We start from the raw sequence: 23,120 nt of genomic DNA, 5'->3' as shown, positions 1-23,120 counted from the left end.
CAAAACAACAGCATATTTAAGAAGAAGATTTGGATAGTAAAAGGACACAGATTATGTTGAAGAGGTATTTTAGGATATGGTCTGAGTAGGAAGAAATGTTCATCTGCAATAGAGCAAAGGGATGAAGGAAATAGAGAAAAATCATACTACATTACATTTGCTTGTGATTTAGTCTTCAGGACAGCTGTGAAAGGATAAGCATGAGAAACGGGTTAGGACAGAGATGAATGTCCAAAGAGAAGCAGGTGCTATCTGATCAAATTATACTCCTCAGTACAGTATCAAAAGGAAAGAAGGGAAAGACAGTCCTGTAGCATTCCCTTTAGAAATAAGAGTAGAAGGAGGTAGTTACACAGCACAAAATGAAAAGGTACAAGAAGTAATACAGAGTTCTACCAATACATTACTTAGCACAATCCTACAACTAACTTGTGGAAACAAGGACTTTCATTAAGGTGCTTTCATTACAGGTGTTAACTCAGTTAGAATCAGCTCTGGTATCTGTATGCAGCACTTCTCCATATCACACTGACATCCCACATTTTAAATAATAAAATGTGGAGAAAGGCAAAGAATCAAGAAGAACCAGTACCACTAATCCCAGTTAAGAGGATTCAGAGAATATAGAGGACCAGTTGAATAAACCACTTCAAACACAACTAAGCACTAAGTAAAGGGGAACACAGAATATGGGTCTAATGACCTTGCATGGAGAGAGACATCAGAAACCCTGGTGAAAATTGCCAGGGTATAGACACAGAGGGGAGGAGAAAATAAGAATGCAGTTAATGTGGAGACCATGAGACAATAAAGACAACAGGAATAGCAGGTGTTCAGAAAAGTCGGCTGTCTCTGGAGAATGAGGAAAGCAGACTTTGCTTGTTACTTGCACAGGAAATTAAGGAGTATGAAAGGACTAAGAATAGATGAATAAAGATTGACAAGCATGAGAGTAACAGAGCATCTTAAGATTCCCTTCTAACCAAAACGAGGATGCCAGGAACAGCAAGAATACAAATCCAACAACAAAAGTCTTTCAGGATCAGGAAAGAGTATAGAAATTACAAAAGTGGGTAATCATCCCAGCAAGGCATTCTGAAAGTGTTTTATGAAATTGCTCCCATGATTAATGTACTAAAAGAAGTAAAGAACAGCACACTGAACAGTTTATTTGCATCTTTTGAAGGAGAAAGGAGTTCCACTGAAGTGATCCTGCATTTTGTAAGGAAAGAAAAGAAGTTAATACCCAAGAACAGCTATCAGGAAACAGTCCATTCTACTAATTAAAAAAAAAAAAAAAAATTTTTGTTAGTGAAGGAGTATCACCAGTCAGCGAAAACTACCATTGTAATCTCTTCTCAGGACTCAAAAGTTTTGAAAATTCGTACCAGCAGGACTGTATAATTTAGACCTAAAGCAACTAGGTTATATACATCCAACTATTTAGAATGAGTACTTTTCATCAAGCACAGATTCTAAGACTATCTTCAGAAATGCTCACCTACATGCTACATGTAATTTAAATTACTATTTGAAAAAACCCAAACCCAAAATGTCGGATATGTTTGTGCAGGATTGTGATCAAACCTTATGCAGCAAATTAACAAGGATAAGACAATTATCAGAAATAGGCTGTGAGGGTACAAATACACATGATGATAGTAGGCAGAAAGATACTCACTGAATCCTCGTCTTGAATCATCTGAACTAAATTATCAAGTACTGGAGTGAGATTTCTGAGGGAAGAAAAGTTAGGAAGGTGATGAAATCAGCAGCTTCTCCTCATCCATTCTCTTATTATTTAAAAGAAAGAAAATCCTTACTTGGATTTCATGTTGTTAAAGTTTTTGCCTAATGCCAAGTGTCTTATCGATCGGTTTTTACTAAGCCAGACTACAAGGGTTGAGAGGTCAGATTCTAGGCCTGTAAAGAATCAGATTAGATTAAGAATTAAAACACATTTTCAGAAAAGACTCAAACAAGGTCCAGTTATTAATGCTATATTCATTCAAGTAACTGTATCAGTGTACTAATTTCCAAAAGGTCTAGAAAAATTTCCGTTCTTCTCTTTTTAAATCTTTTTCTCATTACTGCCTCTGCTTTCTATGAGAATAAATACTTTCTCTAAAAGGAGACCTTTAAATCTCCATCCTAATCAGCTATTGAAGGCATCTCTCAGAAATACAGAAGAGAAATCAGTTCCTTATCCATTGTCCAACCACCCAAGAATAGTTCCTCGCACTGTCAGGTAGAGTTTGAAGTTCCTTTGAGAATTTTGAAACTCTGCTAACCACTGTTTAATCTTAGTAGAGCTGTGTACCAACAAGGTCTGAAAGCCTGCAAAAAGGCTAACATAATATGCTATCAATAAAATGACCTGAAAAATAAGCCAAATTTTATTCTACTCCTGAGTGAAAAAAAGAAACTTGCTTTATTATCACCAAACAAGTGATGTATTTGAAGAGTCCACTAGCTAGATTACAATGACCTAGGATTCAGATTCATAGGGCAATTTAGATTTCAAATATCTATCCTTATGTATAATAATAAATCTGTTTGCATATCTGGGCTGAGTCAGTAGCTCTCAAAGCTTTCCACTGGTCAATCCATCTCACCTTTCTTCATCATTCAATTGTATTGGAAGACTGCTTCTGAAATACTTCCGTATTTGGTTGTTAGAGGGGCAAACACAACAAGTGAATTCTTCCAGTTCATACACCTACACTTTGAATCTGCAAGATGAGAAGCCAGCTGATATTCCCAGGAATATCTGTGCTAGGAAGCACAGAGACTCCAAAGCAGAAATATTCAAACAGGCCTTCTCTAACCTGAAGCTGGTTGACTGTTTGCTTCAAATTTCCCCCTCTAACTTCTTGTGTTACAACCACAGCCTCATTCTGTACCTGATGTTTTCCTTTGTTCTTTCACTACATTTCCATTTCTCATTTCGCTTCTCATTCTCTTGTATTTAAGCCCAATTTCCTCTGGATCTAATATGAGCTTGGTGCCATTAGTTTACTCTGCTGTGTTACATTAATCTCAAACAACATAAACTTTTGAGTTAATAAATTAATATTTCTTACACATTTTTTAGCAATAAGAGTTCTTGGTCTGAGACATTTCCATAACTAATATGGTCAATAATCATAAAGCAAAAGCAAGCATCCTTGATTACACTGTGAGCTGAAATAAAAAGCATTTTTCAGCTTGCATGAGCCTCCACTCCTGTTCTGTGTACTTACCATTGTCTGAAATATCTAGGCTGGTGATATTGTGTATTTCTGCTATGCATCCTTCCAAGACTTGTGCACCTCCAGATCTTAACTAGAGACAAAACATCATCCATTTTTGCAAACTATTTATGGTTTAAGATCACACAGAAGACAGTGGTAGGAGCTTTGTGAATACAGAAGGCACTAGCAGCGGCAAAAACAACAGCAACAGAAGAAGTTATAGACATCAAAATGACAGCCTATGCACACATTCCTACTGTTCTCATCCCTACTCTCAGTATCTGCACACAAACGAGAAAAGGGTTTCCCTTTCCTTTCTCTTAAAACTACTACTCAGCAGTTTTAATAGGGAAAATATTTAAATGGTTAAACATAGCAAATCCTTTAGCACTTGTGCTAGGCAGTGACTGCGGGATTTTATTGTGCATTCTCTACATGAAAGGGCCAGGACATTTCCAATGTCCAGCAATTAAATTAAAAAAAAAAATAAACAGCCCATAAGCATGCAACACTGTCACCCTTGAATTTCACTACAGTGAAGGTTTATAGCGAGCATCTTCTTTCAGCCCTTAGCACAAAGAAAGGGTGTCCAGATCAAAGATAAGTAGAGTGGGGAAAAAAAAAAAACAACAAACCAACACCAAAACCAAAAAACCAACGAAATTATGTTTCCCTGTCACTGAAAATTCAGGTTCTCCAATTGTAAAATGGCCAAAAAAAGACCATAAACAAGAGAAAACAGTAATTTAGTTATTCTTAATTTAAAAATAGTCATAAAAGAAAAAAATGGCACCAATAACAAAAATGCTTGGCTGCAAAGTATCAATCATGATAATATTACTCTGAAATATTACACGAATTTAAAAGAAATGTCAGGATTTAATGAAAAAACAATGAAATGGTCTAGGGGAAAACATCAACATTAAGAATCAAAGTTTTTATTTACTAATGCTATTGAATTAACAAAACTTTTTTTCCAAAGAAGAAAAAGCATTTTCTTATTTCTTGCAGCTATGCACACTATATAAAGTGCATTTCACTCCATAAATATCCCCCCAAAAAAGACTTAAGGTAAAGAGGGAAAAATATCTACAAAAATTCTATTTTTCCATTTTCCACTTTTACTTTCTTTGCTTCGAAAAAATGGAAAGCTTTTTCAAACATGTGCATAAAAAATGTGTAATATTTAACTTGATGACTTACTTGGGTAAATATCCTGAATCAACCTGCTGATATTTCTGTGGACAGTCAACTTTTATCCATGCTATAATTAATCAAAGAACCACAAATGCCTTCTAGAAGTATTTTTCAATAAAGACTTGATTTGGCACTTTTTAGGAAGTTTGAGATATATGACTGGTTAACAAGCAGCTCAATAACTTGACCTCAGCAACTGAAGAACGGTGGTCAGAGATAACATTTAAATCATAAGTCCCACCTGGAGTGTAAGAGGTACAGAACATAAGGCACTTTTCCTCCTCTCCGTAAATCAAAGCCTACCTACCCCTCACCCTATCCTCTCAATAAGTAGTCATATTACAAGCTCTATTTGGGCCAGAAGCGGTGCAAATTATAACTCAACTTTATTTTTGTAAGAGCATTTGTAGCATTTGCTGCACGAAAGCCAAAATCATTCAGTTTTGTTTTATGCTGCTCTCTCAGTGTGGGCCACCACAAGGCAACCATTTTACACAGAGTGTCACATATATCATTGCAGAATCTATGGAAGTGGCAGATCATATACAGAACTGGATTGGTTCTTGGCAGGGTAAAGTTCTATACACTAAAATTATACTCACAATAGAATCCATATGCTTATGCTATATATACTTTGAGGGCTGACATGGACAATTTTTCAGGAGCAGCTTTCAGTCTTGCACCAGATAACTCTATATTCAAAGTTTTAAATATATAAACTTTTCATGAGCACAAATGATGATATCTATTTAATCTGAGAGTGACGACAACAACTTGACTTTTAGGATCATAATTTATTGCAACTGTGTTAAAATATGATGCATATATATATGTAAAAGCAGATAATCAAAGTGCTGTTCAGCAATGTGGACTGTGATACTGACAAAAAAACCCCTCTGCAACATCTCCTATACGATAGACTTCTGAGACTACAAATAGAAGCTCTTATTCAGAAAACGAAGAATAACCCTCCTACAATTAAAAATGCCAAGTGTGTTCAAAGCTATGAGGTACCAATATGGGAGGGCAAACAAAGCTGCTTACTGATTTAACAATTAAGGTAAAGCATGGAGGGTACTTACACAGTGACCAAGCTAAGGGAAGCAGAAAGGAAAAGAGTGAAATACATCAGTGCTGAGCAGGTAGAAATAAAAATGTAATTTTCATAGTAAAAATAATAAAAAACAAACAAACAAGCAATATAAAATGATTAAGCTTGGAGTTAATATACCAGAAAATTATTATGGGAGCAAATGAAAAATGGTGAGAAAGGGAAGGAACGTAGATTTATCCTTCCATAGTTAAGTACAGCTTGCCTGACATAGGAAAGAAGAGGGCAAAGCTGAAGCATCAGCTTTCTAGATCCCTAACAGTGTGTGCTTGCAGGAACTGGGAGTAGCGGTCACTGGCTCCAAGATTCCCACAGTTCTGTTTCTTGGGTGCAGATTACCCTGCCCAGATCCCAGAGGGTCAGGGAGAGGTGGAGCAGGACCCTGAGGTGCTGGGCCCACTGAGAGCACTCCCAGCTGCTGGTACATCAACTTCCCTGCTGGTGGAAGCATAACTTCTTTCCAAAGCACATGAGAATGGATAAAGCTCAGCGATGTCAAAAAAAAATGTTAAGGGAAGAATCCAAGGAAGTGCTGTCAGTTTAGAGGGACCAGCTACAGGAATGCAACATTGAGTTGGGCAGGATTCCTTCCTTTCTGTCATGAGAGGCAGCCATGACCACATGTGCTTTGGTGTCCAATAAAGCTAATCATCCCTCGAAGGACTCCTCCATATCCCATCCTGGGTGTTACTTCATGAAAGGATAAGGTTTTCTCTCCTGTCAACCCTTTTTGATTTACATGTTAATTTATACTCTCATTACTTATATTTGTGTTTTATTGATTTATTCATTTAAGGTTATGATCACAGGACTTCATTTTTGTTACTTTAATTACTCCTCCCTTTTCCTTCCTTCCTCTGAAAGATAGATTATCATCCATCTGATCTCTCTACTCAGAAGTCAGAAGCATATTTACCTGACTTGAAAGCTTTTCTATTTGGAATTTACATGTAGTGCTCTTCGAAGTAATAACATTTTTCAGAAAGTAGAAAATACCAAAACAAAGTATGAAATGCATTTACAATTTGGGTTTTCTTCTTCATAAGGAAATCTGTACACATTTCAAAAGCAATTGACCATGAACCTAAGGCAAGGATTACTGGATCTCAAAATGTTCATCAAATTGCATGTTTTCTACTTAAAGGGAAACCATTGCATTTTTAAGGCACTTTCAGAGCAGTTAATACTCAAGTGGACTTGGAAAGATGTCTCTAAAAAGTGAGAGGCTTTCTTTGCAGCTTAAAAAGGGAAAAGTTGGAGAAGGCCTGAGCCTAAACTGTTTCATGTCAGTTTTGGCAAGAGTCCACCACATAGTTCTTTATGTGACTTTGCCTCAACTAGCTCCCCAGGGCCATGTCAGATCTTTTGTCATAAGCTGTGACCACTCAGGTATCACCCTGCAAGAGTATGGACAATCTTGACAAACTAAGTGCACAGCAAAGCACAGAGAAGCAAGAGGAAACAAGCTAAGGCAAATTAAGTTGTCACAATAATTTTTATTTATTCTTGAGGTATTTAAAATCATTTTTATAGTGCCTCTTATGTTAATAACTTTTACCGAAGTTCCTTATTGGCCTGAATTGATTAATCAATTAGGAAAGTGGAATTTCTCCCAAGGCTAAAAAGCAAACCTGCCCAAGAGGGAGCATGTTTTCAGTTTTAAAGGAAGACAATCAAACTGCAGACCTGCCTTCAAGGCATGCATCTTCCTTCAACCCATTCAAGTCTAGGCACCTTCGAAAATCCTGCTGCTAATCACAGCACCAGAGAGCAGAGGATGCCAAGCAGCAAACACACTGGCTCAGTATGTAGAACAGCTGCACTGCAAGGAGGATTTTGCCAATCAGGTGCTGCAGGTGCTTTGAACCTCTGTGCTTATTATTTAGGATGCTGTAACACACAGCAGCTGACTTTTACCATAACTGCTTCTCTGAGTTCCACCTTTCCTACAACTTTTGACTACAGAGGAAGAACATCTCACCCAGTGGATTGCACAGGAACTCTGATACCATGTCATCACATATTTTGAACATATCCTGATAAATATTTCTTACCTCACAGCTACTGAGGTCTAAAGACACCTCCTTCAGATTGTGATTGCAAGCCAGGCCTAATAAAAGTGCTCTGAAAAAGATCAATTTTAGAAACTTAAAAAAAAAAAAAGGCAGCTTTACATCATCATCATCTAAATGATCACAGGTTAAGACGCCTATAATGCAAAGAACCATTTCAAAACAAAAGAATGCCAGCTGAGCAGTTATTTTTTAAATGACAATGGCAGCTCAAACCTGCCACACTTTAGAATACTCCAGCAGCTTCGAAAACTGCAGGGATGAAAGGCTAATAAACTATAAAGCTAATGCACCATCATAATTTAATAACATTAATCAGAGATTAATTTTCCTCAACATTTGCTTTCAAAGAGCATCAAATGATTACAAAAGGAGTGTTCTGTTGTACAACCACACTACCTCTCTGATTTTAATAAAAATTCAGGAAAAAATGGGGGTTTTAATATATGCAAGATGCCATGCAGCCAGCCATTTTTTCGGCCAGGCACAGTGCCTGTAACACTCAAAGGCTGGATCACGTTCAAGTATCACAGTTCTCCACTTCTGCAACCCAAAAAGTATTTACAGATTCCAAAATTATATTCCTAGACAATGGTATCCTTTGTCTTTAGGCAGGATGACAGACATGTGTAGCAATGACTGATTATGATTATCATAAATCCACCTTTAAAGTCTTTCACAAGTTTGTTTCCGCTTATAAAAGTTAGTGTTAATCTCATATTTGTATTAATACTGTCAAATCAGAAAGCACAACTGTATGTGTCATAGAGAAACAGCAAACAAAATCTGTGTATACCTTCTAGTATCTTTAGAATAGATGTGGCTTTGAATTAATAATTCAACAGAGAAACAGAAGGACTTCCTTCCCAAACTTCATTTCAGCCAAAAGCAAGCCAACAGAATCCAAGTGACTGATGCATGGAGATAAAAAACAATCCGTTCTGCTGAACCACGTGCCTACACATTTGCTATGCAAGTAGTATGTCAAAGATGTATTTAAAATGTGTGTGTCTTGAGCAGGTTTTTCATTTAAACCTATTTATATCTGCCCTGCAGGTATAATCAGACCTTTGTTACTAACAAAGGCAAATATCTTGTGCTTATTTACTTCTTAAGCTACTAATATAGAGACTTTGAAAAAAATGTGAAAGTTCTGCAATAGTTCTTACAAATTTTTAGATTATCTTGTCTATCTTTCATAAACAAACGTGTTTTTTCATTCAAACTCAGTCTCAATGATAACTTTGTAAAGAGCTTCCCAAACATTTTGAGGAAATGAAAAAACATTAAAAAAAAGAGACATAGTGCTGCTTCAAGTGTACTCTCTTCACAGAAAGAAGAAAAAAAGTTACTTTTTTCCTAACTTCTTTCCTATAAACTCATACTAAGAAAATCCCATGATTTCTTAATTCTTTGTCATGAAAAATCACCAGCACTCAAAGGGACCAAAGCCAGACATATCATATACTTGGCTACTCTGTTTAAATCACACACGTGGCAATACATGGAGAAGTCTTGTCAACTGTGTTAGATGTAGAACACAAAAATTGGCCTTGTAATTAGCATTTGCATGAGAAGCATATCAGAAACTTGTCCTGTTATAGCACTGACAGATCAAAATACAATTTTTGGCAATGTCTGTAAATGAACAAAAATGCCAACATACACTTCAACAAGGAAAAGAGTACAAACTGCCTCACTCTGTTAAAAATGGTGAAAAAAGAATGAGCTGCAATGGAACATTAACTATACTAACTATGTAGTTTGCTGAACAGCTGGCAGATCAAGGGGTCCCAAGTTTTTGGGATAAATTAACACAATAATATCTTCCATGAGCACAGACAATTGTCGAGCACTCACCAGCCAAAACTCCTCATACCTCAGGAGATACTCAGCATGCCAAGGAGAAGAGCTAAATATGAACCTTAATTTTATGTGCTTCTCACCTTTCCTAATTTCTGTGGATATATTCAATATCTCACAGTATTCTCTTTTTCCTGTGGCACCAATACTGTCTTCTGTAGTAGTCACATACATCCTCTGTTTTTCTTGCTTCAGAAAACATAGTTCCCTGCTGCCCTCCACCACAGAATCAATAGCTCTAAATTAATCAGAATCAACCAACGTGTTTCTCAGAAATCACCTTCTGTTTTAAACCACATCTGTACCACACCTTGCTAATCCTAGCAAAGTCTGAGCAAGCAAGACAGCAACTAAGAGCATCACATAGAACAAAGCTAAAATGGCTCCTGCAGTTGAATGTGGATTTCAATCAAGTGCATCTGACTTAAGCATCAGGCTCTTCTCAGTGGTGTCAAACAATGGGAGAAGAGGCAATGGGCAAAAACTGTTGCAGAGGAAGTTCCACATGAATATGAAGAAGAACTTCCTCACTGTGTGGGTGACCACACACTGGAACAGATTGCCCAGAGAGGTGTCGAGTCTCCCTCACTGGAGATATTCAAGGACCACCTTGACTCAATCCTGCGCCATGTGCTTTAGGGGACCTTGCTTGAGCAGGGAGGTTGGACCAACTGACCAACTGTGGTCCCTCCCAACCTTACTCATTTTGTGATTCTGTGATATTGTACTGACCTCTTCAATACTGAATTGCATTACGAAAAAATACTAAAAAACAATGTATGGAAAAGGTTATGTATGTTTTAATATTAGCTAGGAAGATGACACTCTGGAAAGAGTCCTTTCTTTAATTTAGCCCAATAAACACAATGATTCTGCCAGAATCACAGAATGCCCTATCTAGATTAGACCTATCTATTTACATCTATCTCCACTTTAAAACACACTTTTAAATTTTATGTCTGAAAACTTCAACACAGTTCAAAACCACACAAGTCACAGGAAGGGTGACGCAGTGCTTCACTATTTCCCTCAGCTTGCAGAGTGTGTTATCCACAGGATGGGTGACATAGAACAAAGATATGTATTCTACTTAGCTTTCCTAAAAATTGCTGCCATTGTCTCTTCCCCCTAACAGAGAGCATAGCTCCATGTAATGGGTTTCTCCTTCCAAATATTGCAACAGGTTCAGTTTCATAATGGCCATTGCCATAATGCAGTCTCAAAGGAATGGCACTCACACAAGTACTTCACTGTGAAGCAGTTTTGTTCGCAAGCCACAAAGCAAGAAATATATCACAAAAAAACGCTGACAGAAGTTAAACAACTGTGACATTCCCACAGAACAAAATATGATTAATAGTCTCAACTGTGAGATGGAAACATTTTTTGAATGTGTGACCATTACAAAACTCAGTCTTTTAATATCAATAAAGTACAATGGGGAAAAAAAAGAAAGCAGAATTCTTTCCCCTTCATTTTTCATGAAGCATTCACATAACAACAATGCAAACTAGGTTTTAGGCATAGGATAAAATTAAATTCTTACTTTAGAGGCTCAGGAGGGAGTTTAGTTCCTGAAAGATTAATCTGCATCAAAGCAAGTGAGCTGCTGAAAAACTGTTTGAAGGAAGGAGGGACTTCTTTTCCTTTTCTGTAAGTAAACAAATTCATTAAGAAGTAGCATCCAGACACTCCTCATTCAAATAGAGTGAATGAAAGCCAACAGAAATGTAATGATCTTTTACATGTTTAATTTGCTCTACCTTCAGCAGTTCTGTAATCAGTGGCTCTCAATTAGCTTAGAATTATAATGTCATCAAAATGTTGATTCAACAAACATTCCTCAGCACTGCGCTGCTGCACAGAAGACATTACTATCTAATTCTGTTTGGTGAACTACAAAGAATGATCATTTAGGTCTGGTTAATAGTGAACATTCTTATATCTCACAAGCAGAAGATCCAACGTGACATGACAAAAACCCTGAAATTGCTTTTTCACCACTAGAAATAATGTTCGAGTACCTTAGCATCAATGAAGTATCATCTCTGATATGGACTCAAGGCACCACCAATTTGAAGAAAATGGAAGCTAATATTTCCTACAATGCATATATTCTAAAAAGTAAACGTTCAGTCTCAGGCTTTCAAAGGGACTTCCTCGCAGTAGAGGACAAAAAAGGAAAAAAGGCATTTGTAGCCATCATTAAATCTGAAAAAATACAAACTTCAAAATCATATTTAAAGAGCAGGCAAGTTAGTGAGACTTCAAAGTCTGATGCTGTGCCTCTTAGAGACAAGATATATATAGAGTTTCTGCTGCATCAGAATCACAAAAACACATATTAGACAAGGTAGCTTATTTTATAGATCTTTAGCGAAAAACAGAAAGGGAAGGAATATATTTTGTTTAGAATAATCAATACCTATTCATAGAGCACTAAGACTTCTACGACTTTATAAAAAAATCTTAGACTTCTTCTTAAAAAGAAAGCTGCTACATGAGAGGAAGGAATTATAGAACAAAATATTGCAGGAGTTGAGAGTAATGACATTTAAATTGTACCTGTGAGAAAACAGAGTCCTAGAGAGGCTAAGGACAGCGAGATGCTGAAGACATCCACGAAGAAGGGCTCCACACACCTGGTTCAAAATAAGTAAGATTGATTTAACTTTATATTAACCCAGAAAAGTACCTAGGGATAGAAGCTGGGGAATGTTTCCTTGGTATTTGACACTCCACTAAAAAAGTCTTTACCATATCTAGCGCGCACTCCGTGTTGGATAAATCCAGGTGAACAAGGGCATTTGGCTGGGCCAAAAAATTGTACAGGCTCTATAATTAATGGAGAAAAAAAATTACCCATGTTAATTTTTATATTATGACAACAATTACTGGATCACTACCCCTCATTACATTTTAGCCTTTTACTATAAAATTGCACTACAAGAGTTGTGTCTGAAACTTCTTTTCACCTAATCAATGTTTTATTTTTGAAGGCTATGATTTTTAAAAATAATAGGGTGTGGCACTAAACCGGGGAAAATGGTGCTCAGACTACATTTGCCCAAGATTTCTCTTAATGCATAAGTCTTGAGTTATTGCAATTAACTTTCACAGCAAATGATAATTAATTTAGTTAGAAATACCTTGCAATGGCACTCAGATTGGCTGTTACATTTCAGAAAGGCTAATTGGTTTGTAAGTTAAAGCCAGACCCTTTAAGCATTAGGGAAGCAACTAATTTGCACCTGAAATCCATGGTTATTTCTTAATATCAGCTGTGCACTATATGTTTAAGGGAGAATACAGAACAGGTAACAAGATTTTTTACATTGATGGCTTAGTACTGTATAGGATATGTCATGTAAATGTTAGCACTTCTTACTACGCACTGTTTCATTTTGGGCTCTTTTTAGTCTCAGAGAAAGATAAAAGTATGACCTAATTCACAGAAATGTGGAAAGCTCAACTCCACATGAAATCCAGCCAAACAGCGCACGCTTACCATTTCTAAAATAGATCCATCTTTCTAAAAATTAGGTCATTGAGCCCCTATATCTACAATGTAAGAAAGGTCCCCACTTCAAAAATTTCTGTGCTTTGTTAGGGTTTATTTTAATTGCTAAATAACAGAAATTCCTTACTCCTGTTGGAAAACTGTTCCACAGATAAAGAGACCTCAGCATTAACAATCTTGAGCTTTGAACCACCTCTCTATCTCTCTGACAGGCTAAGAAAAGCCCCACTTTTTGCATTTATGTCTCTTACAATATTGTAGGTAAGATTTCTTGAAGCACTAGCTACTGAAGTTGTACATTTTATTTTACTTTTTGTTTTTACATTATTTGCTACGTTATTCTCTCAAAGAGTAATTCACTGTGTCTTTACTTACATTTAACTATTTGTTTGCTACCTTTAAAACCCTGTTGTCCCACTGAAACTTTCACCTCATGTCTGAAAAGACTAGTTCTTTGAATATGCTGATGAATCTGAAACAAGTAAGACGTGAAAAAGTCACAAAGTCATGTCTGATTGCACTATAAATTATGAGATTGGGTGACTGTAGTTTTGCATCTTCTAGATGTTCAATACTTAGAATTCAAAGCCTGACAGTTACATGCACACAACTTTTGATGTGAGACAGAAATACAGATGTAGCAGTCAAAATGTGAATACATATAAACTGGGAAGTAAGTGGATTTTGTTACAGAGAAAATAGAGCTGCACCTCTGTGGCAATTGATAAAATTAACAAAGAATTCTAAAAATAATTACATTCTTTAAAGAATCATGAGCTTCAACAGCATGCGTCAAGCAGGTGCACAGATTTATTTATACAAACAAGAATACAGAAAACCAGAAATTAAGTATTTCCAAGTCAAAAGAAATAATTTGTTTCTTATCTTTCAACGAAAAATTTGTAGTGCATTTATCACTAAAAATAAGGGGGTGTTAATTGTGTTTTGGTCACTTTCAAACAGAACTCAGAGAGCATGATAAGTCCACTGAAACAAGTGGTACCTTTGCAGTTTTCACATTTATCAGTAGAAACTAAAGACTAAAAGCGTAAACTAAATTTATGTGGATTTTTTTAGTTGTGGGGGGCAATTCTTCGACTATGTACTGAAGAGTAGAGATAAAAATGTTATTTTTCTCTTTCTACTAAAACTGTACAGAAATAAAGGCAAAAAAAGGATCTAAACAAAAAGCATTTGCCTTTCTCTTAACAATTAATTGAAACATCCATTCATTAGCTCCCAAATGAGAAGAAAGTGCTTACTGAGAGATCGTCACCGCGGAGCACGTTCCCTGAGAGGTCGAGATAGACGAGTGTGTTCGCGATCAGCGAGTTGGCACTCAGTGACTGGGAAAGGCTATTCACCCCTGACAAAAAAAAGGTCAGTATTCAACTTAGTCAACTCTACACAAAACTGGCCCAGCCCCTGCAAGTGCACAATTTCAGTGAACACAGACATACACAAATGTTTAATGACTTCCTATTATCATCACTGTACTACAACAGAGGAACACAGATCATCAGGCAGATAGGAGACTCTTCCCTGCCACAGCATACCCAGTTACGACTGGACCACACTCTCCCAGCTGCCCTGATGGAACCACAGTGTATTTTATGTCCCAGATCCAGGAAAGATGCAATCTCATCTTGAAACAGAATTTAAAAACACAGTTTACTCCATAATGTTGAGCCAGTGTCTTCCTGAAAACAATAATATTTAGATAAAAGTATCTGTGGAAGTAGATTAAAGTATCTGTGGAAGACCAAGTACATTAACAATTATAATTGCCAGAACTTCAAAAGCAACTGATGAGACCTAGAAATGAAAAATATTTCAATTCATGTATTTGCCTGCAATTTCATAAAAATAGTTAATTAAAATATCAAGAGATACATAAAGACTCTCAGTTCCTGATCAGACAGACACATTTTTCACATTAAAATTAAAAAGCTGACTTTGGGAATAAACCAGTCAGAGCTTCCTTCCACGGAAATTTTTCAGCTTTTCCAAATACAAATTAGGACATGGCTATTTCTGACTTCTTCAAATCTAACTTTCACCTAACATTCATCCGAGGGCTCTGCAGCTTATCAAGTTCTCAGTTTATTTAGATAGCTATTGCTGCCTTTCAAGCATTACATGCATGTGTTTCTTACATGCTAAGCATCACTGTGCCCTTTAGTTGATGCAGTAGTTTTTTTGCAAGTGCCCAGCCAAAGCTATAAAGCAGGCAGGTGATCTACTACACATTGTTCAGCCATTTCTCAAAGCTACTGGTCAGTGAAAGTGGACTGGCATTCAATGGATGGAACATTTCCAGTCTTCAATTAAAAACTATTATGAAACATGATTATCAGTGAGGATGTGGAGGAAGCAGCTAGGAAGCTACTAGAGACCAAAATACCTCTGTCAGTGCCTTAGTTTTTCCAAGCTTTCAAATATTAAGAAAGTCTCCCATGTTAGTAGTATGGCTCCTGGTTTCAGGAGGCTTTTGATACTGAAAGGAATCAAAGCACAGGAACACCTTTGTCAAATCTTAAATCTTTTCTGCTCAATGTCATTTTTCTTTTATGTTCACATTGTGTTGTTGAATCTACACCCTATTGCTAAAGGTAAATTGCAAACTGATACTTTTTGAAACTTCAAAAGAACTAAAAGCTCTCTTTAACCACTAGAGCTTAGAGCTCTGGATTCACTTTAGTGAGTTTTCTCATCAACATTTATAAGCAAATGCAATTTTGTCCTGTTTGCGGGACAGTACTTAGCTGTCAGCTGAGGTTACAGCCAGGGTTAAGCTATCAGCAATTCAGCACATACTATCAAGAACATGGGAATTCAGCAGCAGTGTCTGAGTTTGGAGAAGAAGAGCTATCAAAAAATTCTTAATGTTGCTGTTTGTTTCGTGCTTAAAAAAGACCAACTGCTCAAAATCAGCCACATCAGTGAAGGCAAACAGTGAGAATGAGGGATTTTTTAATTAGCCCCAGGCTCGGGCTCAGAAAAGTAAGCCCTATTTTTGAATGAGTATACTAGAATTTTCCATTTAACTAGAATCTTCAAATCAATAAATTTATGTTTGAACTTCACCCTACCTCATGCTATACTCTAACAGTAATCTCACTTTCATTTGCAGACAATCTTTTATGCTCTTTTACCACTCTCAGGAGGCTCAGAGTGTTAATAGCTCTCAGGAACTCTGAGATACAATATTTGAAGAAAGATCAGCTGGGAAGCTACCACCTGAACTTCACTTGTCAATCTTAGAAACTTATCTCAAATAGAAAGCACTTTTAAAATAAGGTCAAAACCAGCGAGGGATTGTACAGAATTTCTGAAAAGCTCAAAATAAAAAAAAAAATGAAAACAAAAAGAAAGGCTAGGAGGGAAAAAAAATCCATGCACTTTGAAGTCTATTGAATCCAAGGTTTCTGTTAGACTTTCCCGACCGAAAGTATTACAAGTTCAAAAATAGCCTCACAAGTTAAAACAAAATCAGTACTGTCTTTCTAAATTAAAGAAAATCTGACTAAGACAGCTTTGTAGACAACCTGAGTTGCTTCAGGTCCCAAGGGTTGTAAGAACCCCCATTTCAAGATATCACATAGACTTTTTTGAGGAATACTGAGGAGCTGCCATAGGACAACATTCATGGTGAGATGTTACTCTCTGGAGGTCATTCATGTGACATCAGTATTATACTGGAAAATATTTTCAGCTTTTGCTTAAAGATCATCTTTAAAAAGCCTGTTAAAAATCTTCCGAGTTCTTTCCATAACCTCAGAATTCACCTTCACTGACAGGGATGTGTGGATAAACTTCATCAAGCTGGCATTTATTCTTTACAAAGACAGAAGTATAGCTAGAGTGCTCCCTTGACTCAATCATCACAAGACATCGGATCACGTCAAGAAAAGCACAGGATGAAGAAACATATTGAACTGCATGAATTTCTGTCAAATTCACAAATATCTCATTTCAAGAGTATATGGATGGTTAGTATATAGTATATGGTTAGTCAAGATTCTTAATCAACTGCTTGTCACCAAAAATTGAGTTAACAGTGGAAAACAACAACCCCAGAGTTTAATGAAGTCTTTTTAGTGAAAATCATGATTGACTAAATTCAGCTTAGGGTTTACTATTTACCTAAGCATAACAAGAGCTATAGGCACTCATATTAAAACAACAAAAGTCCTTTACCCCACCCATATTTCTCCAGGTCAATCCTTGAAGCTGAGAACACAGAATCTGCACTTCACAGAGCAATAATTAAGAGGATAAAAGGGCATGTTTTTTATCTGCTATCAACTAATGTTCTTCATTAATTAGAGACCGTAACTCACTCATCTTTTCCAGGTCATCAACATCTACAAAAAAGCAACAATTATGTCAGTAGGTTTTTTCTATTTTTAACATTCATTGTCTATATAGGAGACCCTGAGTTTGTAAAGTCTGTTTGAGAGGTCACTGCTTCTACTACTTGTAAAACAGAAATGCAGAAAATCCTGAAAACTTCTGACTTGTGTTCTAGTACTGTTATTTCTTTTAAAATATACATATATTTCAATTGCAACATCAAATCAGAAATTTGTAAAATATAAAACAAGTAAGTCTTTAGTCAGAGAAAGCCACTTAACAGCTACTGTCACAATGCTTAGTTTCATAAAATTATTGTGTGCAAAACATTTGGAAATTTCCCTACGCATTTTTGTTTCAGCCATTTTTTTGAAGCAGGTATGAAACGTAGTTTATGCCAATTCTAATTTCAGTCTTCCTTTACAATACAGGTTCAAGCCCAACACTTACAAGAAGTCACTAAGAGTTTATCAAAGTGCTGAAAGGGATATGGAACCCAGCCCACAGTTCAGCAACCCCAGACTGCAAAAAAGCAGCTGTGCTGTTGAGAAAATACATGTAAATAATTTACAGAATTAATTAATTTATAATCTGGTAGGAAAAAGTATGTAAGTCTGCAAGTTTTAGAACAGAAAAAGAGGCATACTTATAAAACATACCTTTAGGTGACAAGGAGGTTTTAGATAAATTTAAATGCTTCAGTCCCTTTGGAAGTTTGGCGAACTGGATGCTCAAAGATGACACACCTGTTGGGGGAGCAAAGACAAAAGGGATATTTTCAGGTTAGCTGTGTGATCTCATGTTTTCCAAGCAAATCATGGCAGGGGCAAACTGCACTGGTGAAAACAACAGCAAGGAACTGCACTTACTGTGCAGGAGGACCCTGTGTTTTTATGACCATAAACCTTTGAAATGACTGATGTAATCAAGATCCCTTCTTTGCTAACCACTGAACACATGGAGAATTTTGCTGTTAATGATCAGTAAACCTCCTTAGTTAGTTTAGAAACTATATAATACACACATGCTTTTGAGAAGGAGTCAAAGGGAAGCTTTACACACATCAAATAGTGAGCACTTGGAAAACCTGGAAGCTTTATGGTTCAGAAAAAACCACATAAATCTAAAAATTCAACCACAAAATAAAACCCAATAGTGGTACTTCACATGAAACTTCAAATTATTTTTATTTTCTTTTAAAAGGAGGGGCTACCAAGGCAAGAAAGACACACACATAAGCTAACACTGCTCTCTTTTTCTGAGGTAAACTCTAGAAGCCTGAAACTTCCACCAAGTTGTAATGGCGACTTATCTCCCTTACAGTAGCCTACAGGTTTCCAAGCCTGTATCCTGGCTGGTAATGCTACAACTGCTTGCAATCCTAAACAGTAAAAACCTATTAAGATGCTGACTTAGACTGGACTACCTCAGCACTAATCCAACAAAAGAAAAACCTAAAACAAAAGTACTTTTCATTAAAGTCTTTACGCAGTGTATCCAAGTTCCCCACTCCATAAATTTAATCCCCCATTTAAGCAAAGGATTGAAATTTGATTCAGAGGGTACATTCTAAATAATAGTTTAACGAATCTATGCAATATTTATTAGAAGAAAACATTAACACAGAAACTCAAGGCTTAACCTGAGGTGTGAAATACAGTCCTCTACAGCAACTCACTTGAGAAAAGGACAACAAGAAAGGGGGTAAAGCCTTTTACTTGATTCAAAACACAGTAAATTAAAAAGCTGATACCCTTCTCTACGTACCCAGTCATGAAACAGTCTGCTAGCAGGTCACATATATATATATGTATATATATATGTTTACTCTGTTTTTATTATGTTTTACTTACCATTCAGAATGAAAGATACAGATATCCTGCAGATACTGCAGTAGGTCTGTTGGGTTTTTTTAAATAATTTCTGTAAAAGCGTGTTCTGTACGCTGATGGTAGGCACAACACCCATGTAGCTCAAGAAAACATACAGTTTTTCATTTATATTGCCAAAATATTAGACCCATGATACCTTGGCATCATTTGTTGTAAAGCACAATGGTAACCAAATGTCTTCAGCTTTCAGCAGGAATGAATCAAATCATATCAATAGGATTTTCTTTCATAGCTCTCTTATAAAAAAAAAAAAGTTTTTATCTACTCAAGCAGGAGGCTCAATTTATATATTACAGAATTTATATTCTGTAGCTGACTGTCCACATTTGTTAGGCTGGTTTAGTCACAATATATACTTTCAAAATCAGGTTAGAGTTACGCTGGCAAAAGAAGAAAAAAATAAGTACAAGGATATCGCAAATCTAATTTTTGCTGTTTGGCATTTTGAGTAAGACATGCAGTAAATGATTTTACCTCTCCATCTTCGTATTTAGCTAACGATCTGCAGATCAGTTATCGTTCTAACCAATCTGAACAATTTTAAAATCTTACTAGCACTGGGAGTTAAGGATCTGCCCAGTGACAAGATACAGGAATCCGGTGCAGAAAAGAAAAAGTGCTTCTGGTCACTCAGGCCCTTGAATGGACTTTAGCCACCCATTTATGCTAATTTTGTAATAGAGATGAGAGTTCTAACAGTAGAAGTACAGTTAACTGCATCCAGGCACACAGTTTCAAATTTGAGTACTTCTAGGCTTGAGAATGTTTGTTTCGCATTATTTTTAACAAAATATGAGATTAAATGCAGATTATAGTAGAGCCAAAAGTAAAACTCCCTTCACTTTAGCATGGCTAGACTTTTAAAGACAAGATTGATAATAAACTTTACTGGTATTACTCTCAAAAATATTGACAGTACCACAGAGGAAAGCCAAGCACAAATTAAGAGACTGGTTTCAGTAAAAATCACTGCATACAAACACTGCTTTGGATTTGAATTGAAGCCAGATCCTATGCCTTAGTTAAAATAAACACACTTCCCATGGTACTGGAATACAGACAGTTGCATTAATATAATGGAATGCCTTTACTTATTGGTACTCAACAATAAGTAATAGCTTAGGGTATGTTTTTGTTCAAAGAAGGTACAATATGTTCTTCTCCAGAAAACATACAACTTTGTGTTATTTCCCTTGTAATAGGAAAATAATCTGGTTGAACTTGCAGTTCCTGCAGGTGATTTTTCAAGAGGTATTTTCCGAAATTCGTACGTTTATATGAATCTCCACTATGCCAGCTTTTATTTGTGAAAGCCTTGCTGCTACTCTAGTTTAATAAAAGTCAAATCTACCTTATATTCAGTGAATATCAGATCACAGCACATTTACATTTTTTTATAAATTGAAAAGTTGCAATATTTGCACATTGCAATTATCATTAACTCCTCTTTAAGTGCTTTAATTCTCTAAGAAAAAGGTCAAATCTTAATTGTATATTTGATAGGAGATGCTGAGATAATGAAAGGACCCTGCTAATTTCTCCAAGTTAGAGCTTCTGCATTTCATTTGTATCTTCTATGTGGATACTGAATGGTTTGAATCTACAGGTTTGTTGCAAAGAAAGCACACCCGTAGATATGTTTAAAAAAGAAAAAAATCACCTGCATTGTAGAGTATCTACTCAGTGTTCGGTCAATTGTTTTGCTTTCAAGATAAAAATGAGTTCCTTCGAAAAAAACCTTTCAAACAATACAATCTAGATACACTTCTTCAGAAGCAGAATCAACAATGTATCAGTCTTTTTTTCAGCTTACTACAGAAATTTTTGTAGAATGCAGTAAGGCCTACGACACATTGTAATAATAACATTCTTCAGCAAAGCACTGGTTTTCATGTGATATGGATTCTTAACGAGGACAAGCAGTAATCAGCAGGCAAGAGGTAATCAGAAGAGTTAAAGTAATTCATGTGAATAACTTTAAATAAAAAAACTACTCAGAATAGGTTAAAAACAAAGCTATTGTCATACTTGTTGTCTTACAAGATGTCAGAAAGAAAAGAGATACAAAAGAGGAAAGGGAAAAAAAATCTATTTTTTTCCTCACTGAACCAGCAAGAAAGGAGAGACATCTTCAAAATTCTGTGTTAACAACATTCCAAGTCCATCGGGTTGTACTCAAAATGAACTGCTTTTCCATTTTGAATCATGAAAGCAAAGAGAATGGAAAACTTCCCCAAAACAAAACAAATAAAACAAGAAAAGGTTCACTGTGCAGAATTCATATTTTTCTTCTAGCCTTACAGGAGCACAAGATAGTCTGATCCCAGAACACTGTGTGCTTGGAATGCATCAAGTGAAGCAAATGGAAATCTCACATGGGCAGTGCTGAAGGGTCAGCTCCAGACTGAAAGAATGTAACCTTATTTTAAAAATAAATGCCTCTTGGGTGAAAAGAGAACAGACAAAGGAGGGGAATGACTTGATATGTACTGAAATCATGCCTAGCGGTGCCTGGTCTGAGAAAAGTTGAGCTGTTAAGCTTGATTTTCCATCTTGTGGAGTTAACAGCACTTTGCTACATAAGAATGCCAGTTATGCCAGTATTATTGAACATCACCAAAAGCTTGCAACAGGACAGGTTAGCACCCAGATGAAGAAAAGGAATAGTTTCCATATTGAAAATAAACACGAAATTATGGCTGAAATAAAAACACAAAACCATCAGGAAAATATAATCCAAGCAACGAAGTTGCCTTGTGCTTCATCTTTCAACTGATTACACTGCCTTTAAAAATGCACACCACTTTTCTTTTTTCACTCTCTATTCCTAAACAATCATTGCGTTCTGCCTTCCTTTAAAAGAAACCTATACGAAAATGTAATGAAATCTAATGAAATCCAGAGTTGGTTTAAGACATTTAAATATTTATCAACATGCTAATGGATATGTATAAATCAAAAACAATAGTGATTCCCAGTCATTTGTGAAAAACAGATATTTACAGTAGCATTACGCACAGAACAATACCCCATTATTCAGGCAAAGCTGAATAGAGCAGCAATAATCCTCCTATTACATTTGTAGAAAGAGAAAAACATAATGTTACAGTACCTCTATCTTCAAGTGGATTGCTAGCAAGGTTGATCGTGTGGAGTCCTGAGTTGGGATTATGGGCTAGGGCACTGGCTAGTTTCTGTGCAAAATCTCTGCAAGAAAAGAAAAGAGAGGGAGAAGGAATCCTGTTATCTCCTCTATCAACAGCACATTCAAAGGTTTAAAAGTTTCAAGGGATTACTAGCCACAAGTGGCCTATGCTACCACAGAGCACTAACTGATTCCTCACAGTTTTAAACAATGCTTATTTGGCTAATTTGCTATCTTTCACAGAAGGTTACTTCATTATTTATTCTGTGACCTAAGAGACAGAAGAGCACTCAAGCAAAGCCCAAAATGTTTTTGACAGAGATCTGAAGGTATAAAAATAGGAGTTACACAGAATAACTTGAGCATATCTTCCATCTCCTCCATGCCACACGAGTGGCACGTATACACTAACTTGCATACCGCTACCTCCTTCACTCACAAGCCAACCCCCTCACTTGAAGCAGCTCTCTACCAACAGTGTAGAGGCACTCAAACTGATGGGCTTTGCAGCATATCCAGAGGGTCAAAAAACCAGGAGTATTTCTAGCCTTATAAAACAGCAGGAATAGCTCTCTCAAAGAACAAAAGAACACCAGCACACTGATGAACTGGTCTTCGCTTACTTCTTTTTACAGTGAGAAGCATCAAAGTACATAACTGGCTGACCACAGCCCCAGGAACGGATCCTGAGAGAGATGACAGTATATCAGTTCTATAGTGTCCACAACAGA

At 36.4% G+C, this 23,120-nt stretch overlaps 1 protein-coding gene across 7 annotated transcripts in view; it reads right to left on the bottom strand.

Annotated features, from left to right (window-relative positions):
- Positions 1 to 23,120, bottom strand: part of CARMIL1 (capping protein regulator and myosin 1 linker 1) — a 194,158-nt gene that overhangs the window by 69,052 nt on the left and 101,986 nt on the right. For 4 of the 7 annotated variants that reach the window (XM_017813289.1, XM_017813293.1, XM_017813291.1 and 1 more), the window contains exons 11-21: positions 22,357 to 22,451; positions 18,012 to 18,098; positions 14,259 to 14,362; positions 12,234 to 12,311; positions 12,042 to 12,118; positions 11,023 to 11,127; positions 7,596 to 7,665; positions 5,513 to 5,524; positions 3,243 to 3,324; positions 1,824 to 1,923; positions 1,682 to 1,736 (exon numbers count right to left, since the gene is read on the bottom strand). In XM_017813289.1, the coding sequence (XP_017668778.1) occupies positions 1,682 to 1,736; positions 1,824 to 1,923; positions 3,243 to 3,324; positions 5,513 to 5,524; positions 7,596 to 7,665; positions 11,023 to 11,127; positions 12,042 to 12,118; positions 12,234 to 12,311; positions 14,259 to 14,362; positions 18,012 to 18,098; positions 22,357 to 22,451 (865 nt within the window). The remainder of the gene's footprint in view (positions 1 to 1,681; positions 1,737 to 1,823; positions 1,924 to 3,242; positions 3,325 to 5,512; positions 5,525 to 7,595; positions 7,666 to 11,022; positions 11,128 to 12,041; positions 12,119 to 12,233; positions 12,312 to 14,258; positions 14,363 to 18,011; positions 18,099 to 22,356; positions 22,452 to 23,120) is intronic. The other 3 variants (XM_017813290.1, XM_017813292.1, XM_017813295.1) reach the window with 1 other exon arrangement.

Source organism: Lepidothrix coronata, unplaced genomic scaffold (genome assembly GCF_001604755.1).
Source record: "Lepidothrix coronata isolate B3197 unplaced genomic scaffold, Lepidothrix_coronata-1.0 Scaffold40, whole genome shotgun sequence".
Lineage (NCBI taxonomy): Eukaryota > Metazoa > Chordata > Aves > Passeriformes > Pipridae > Lepidothrix > Lepidothrix coronata.
Note: the sequence above shows the minus strand (reverse complement) of the source record. Positions and strands in the feature narration are given on the sequence as shown.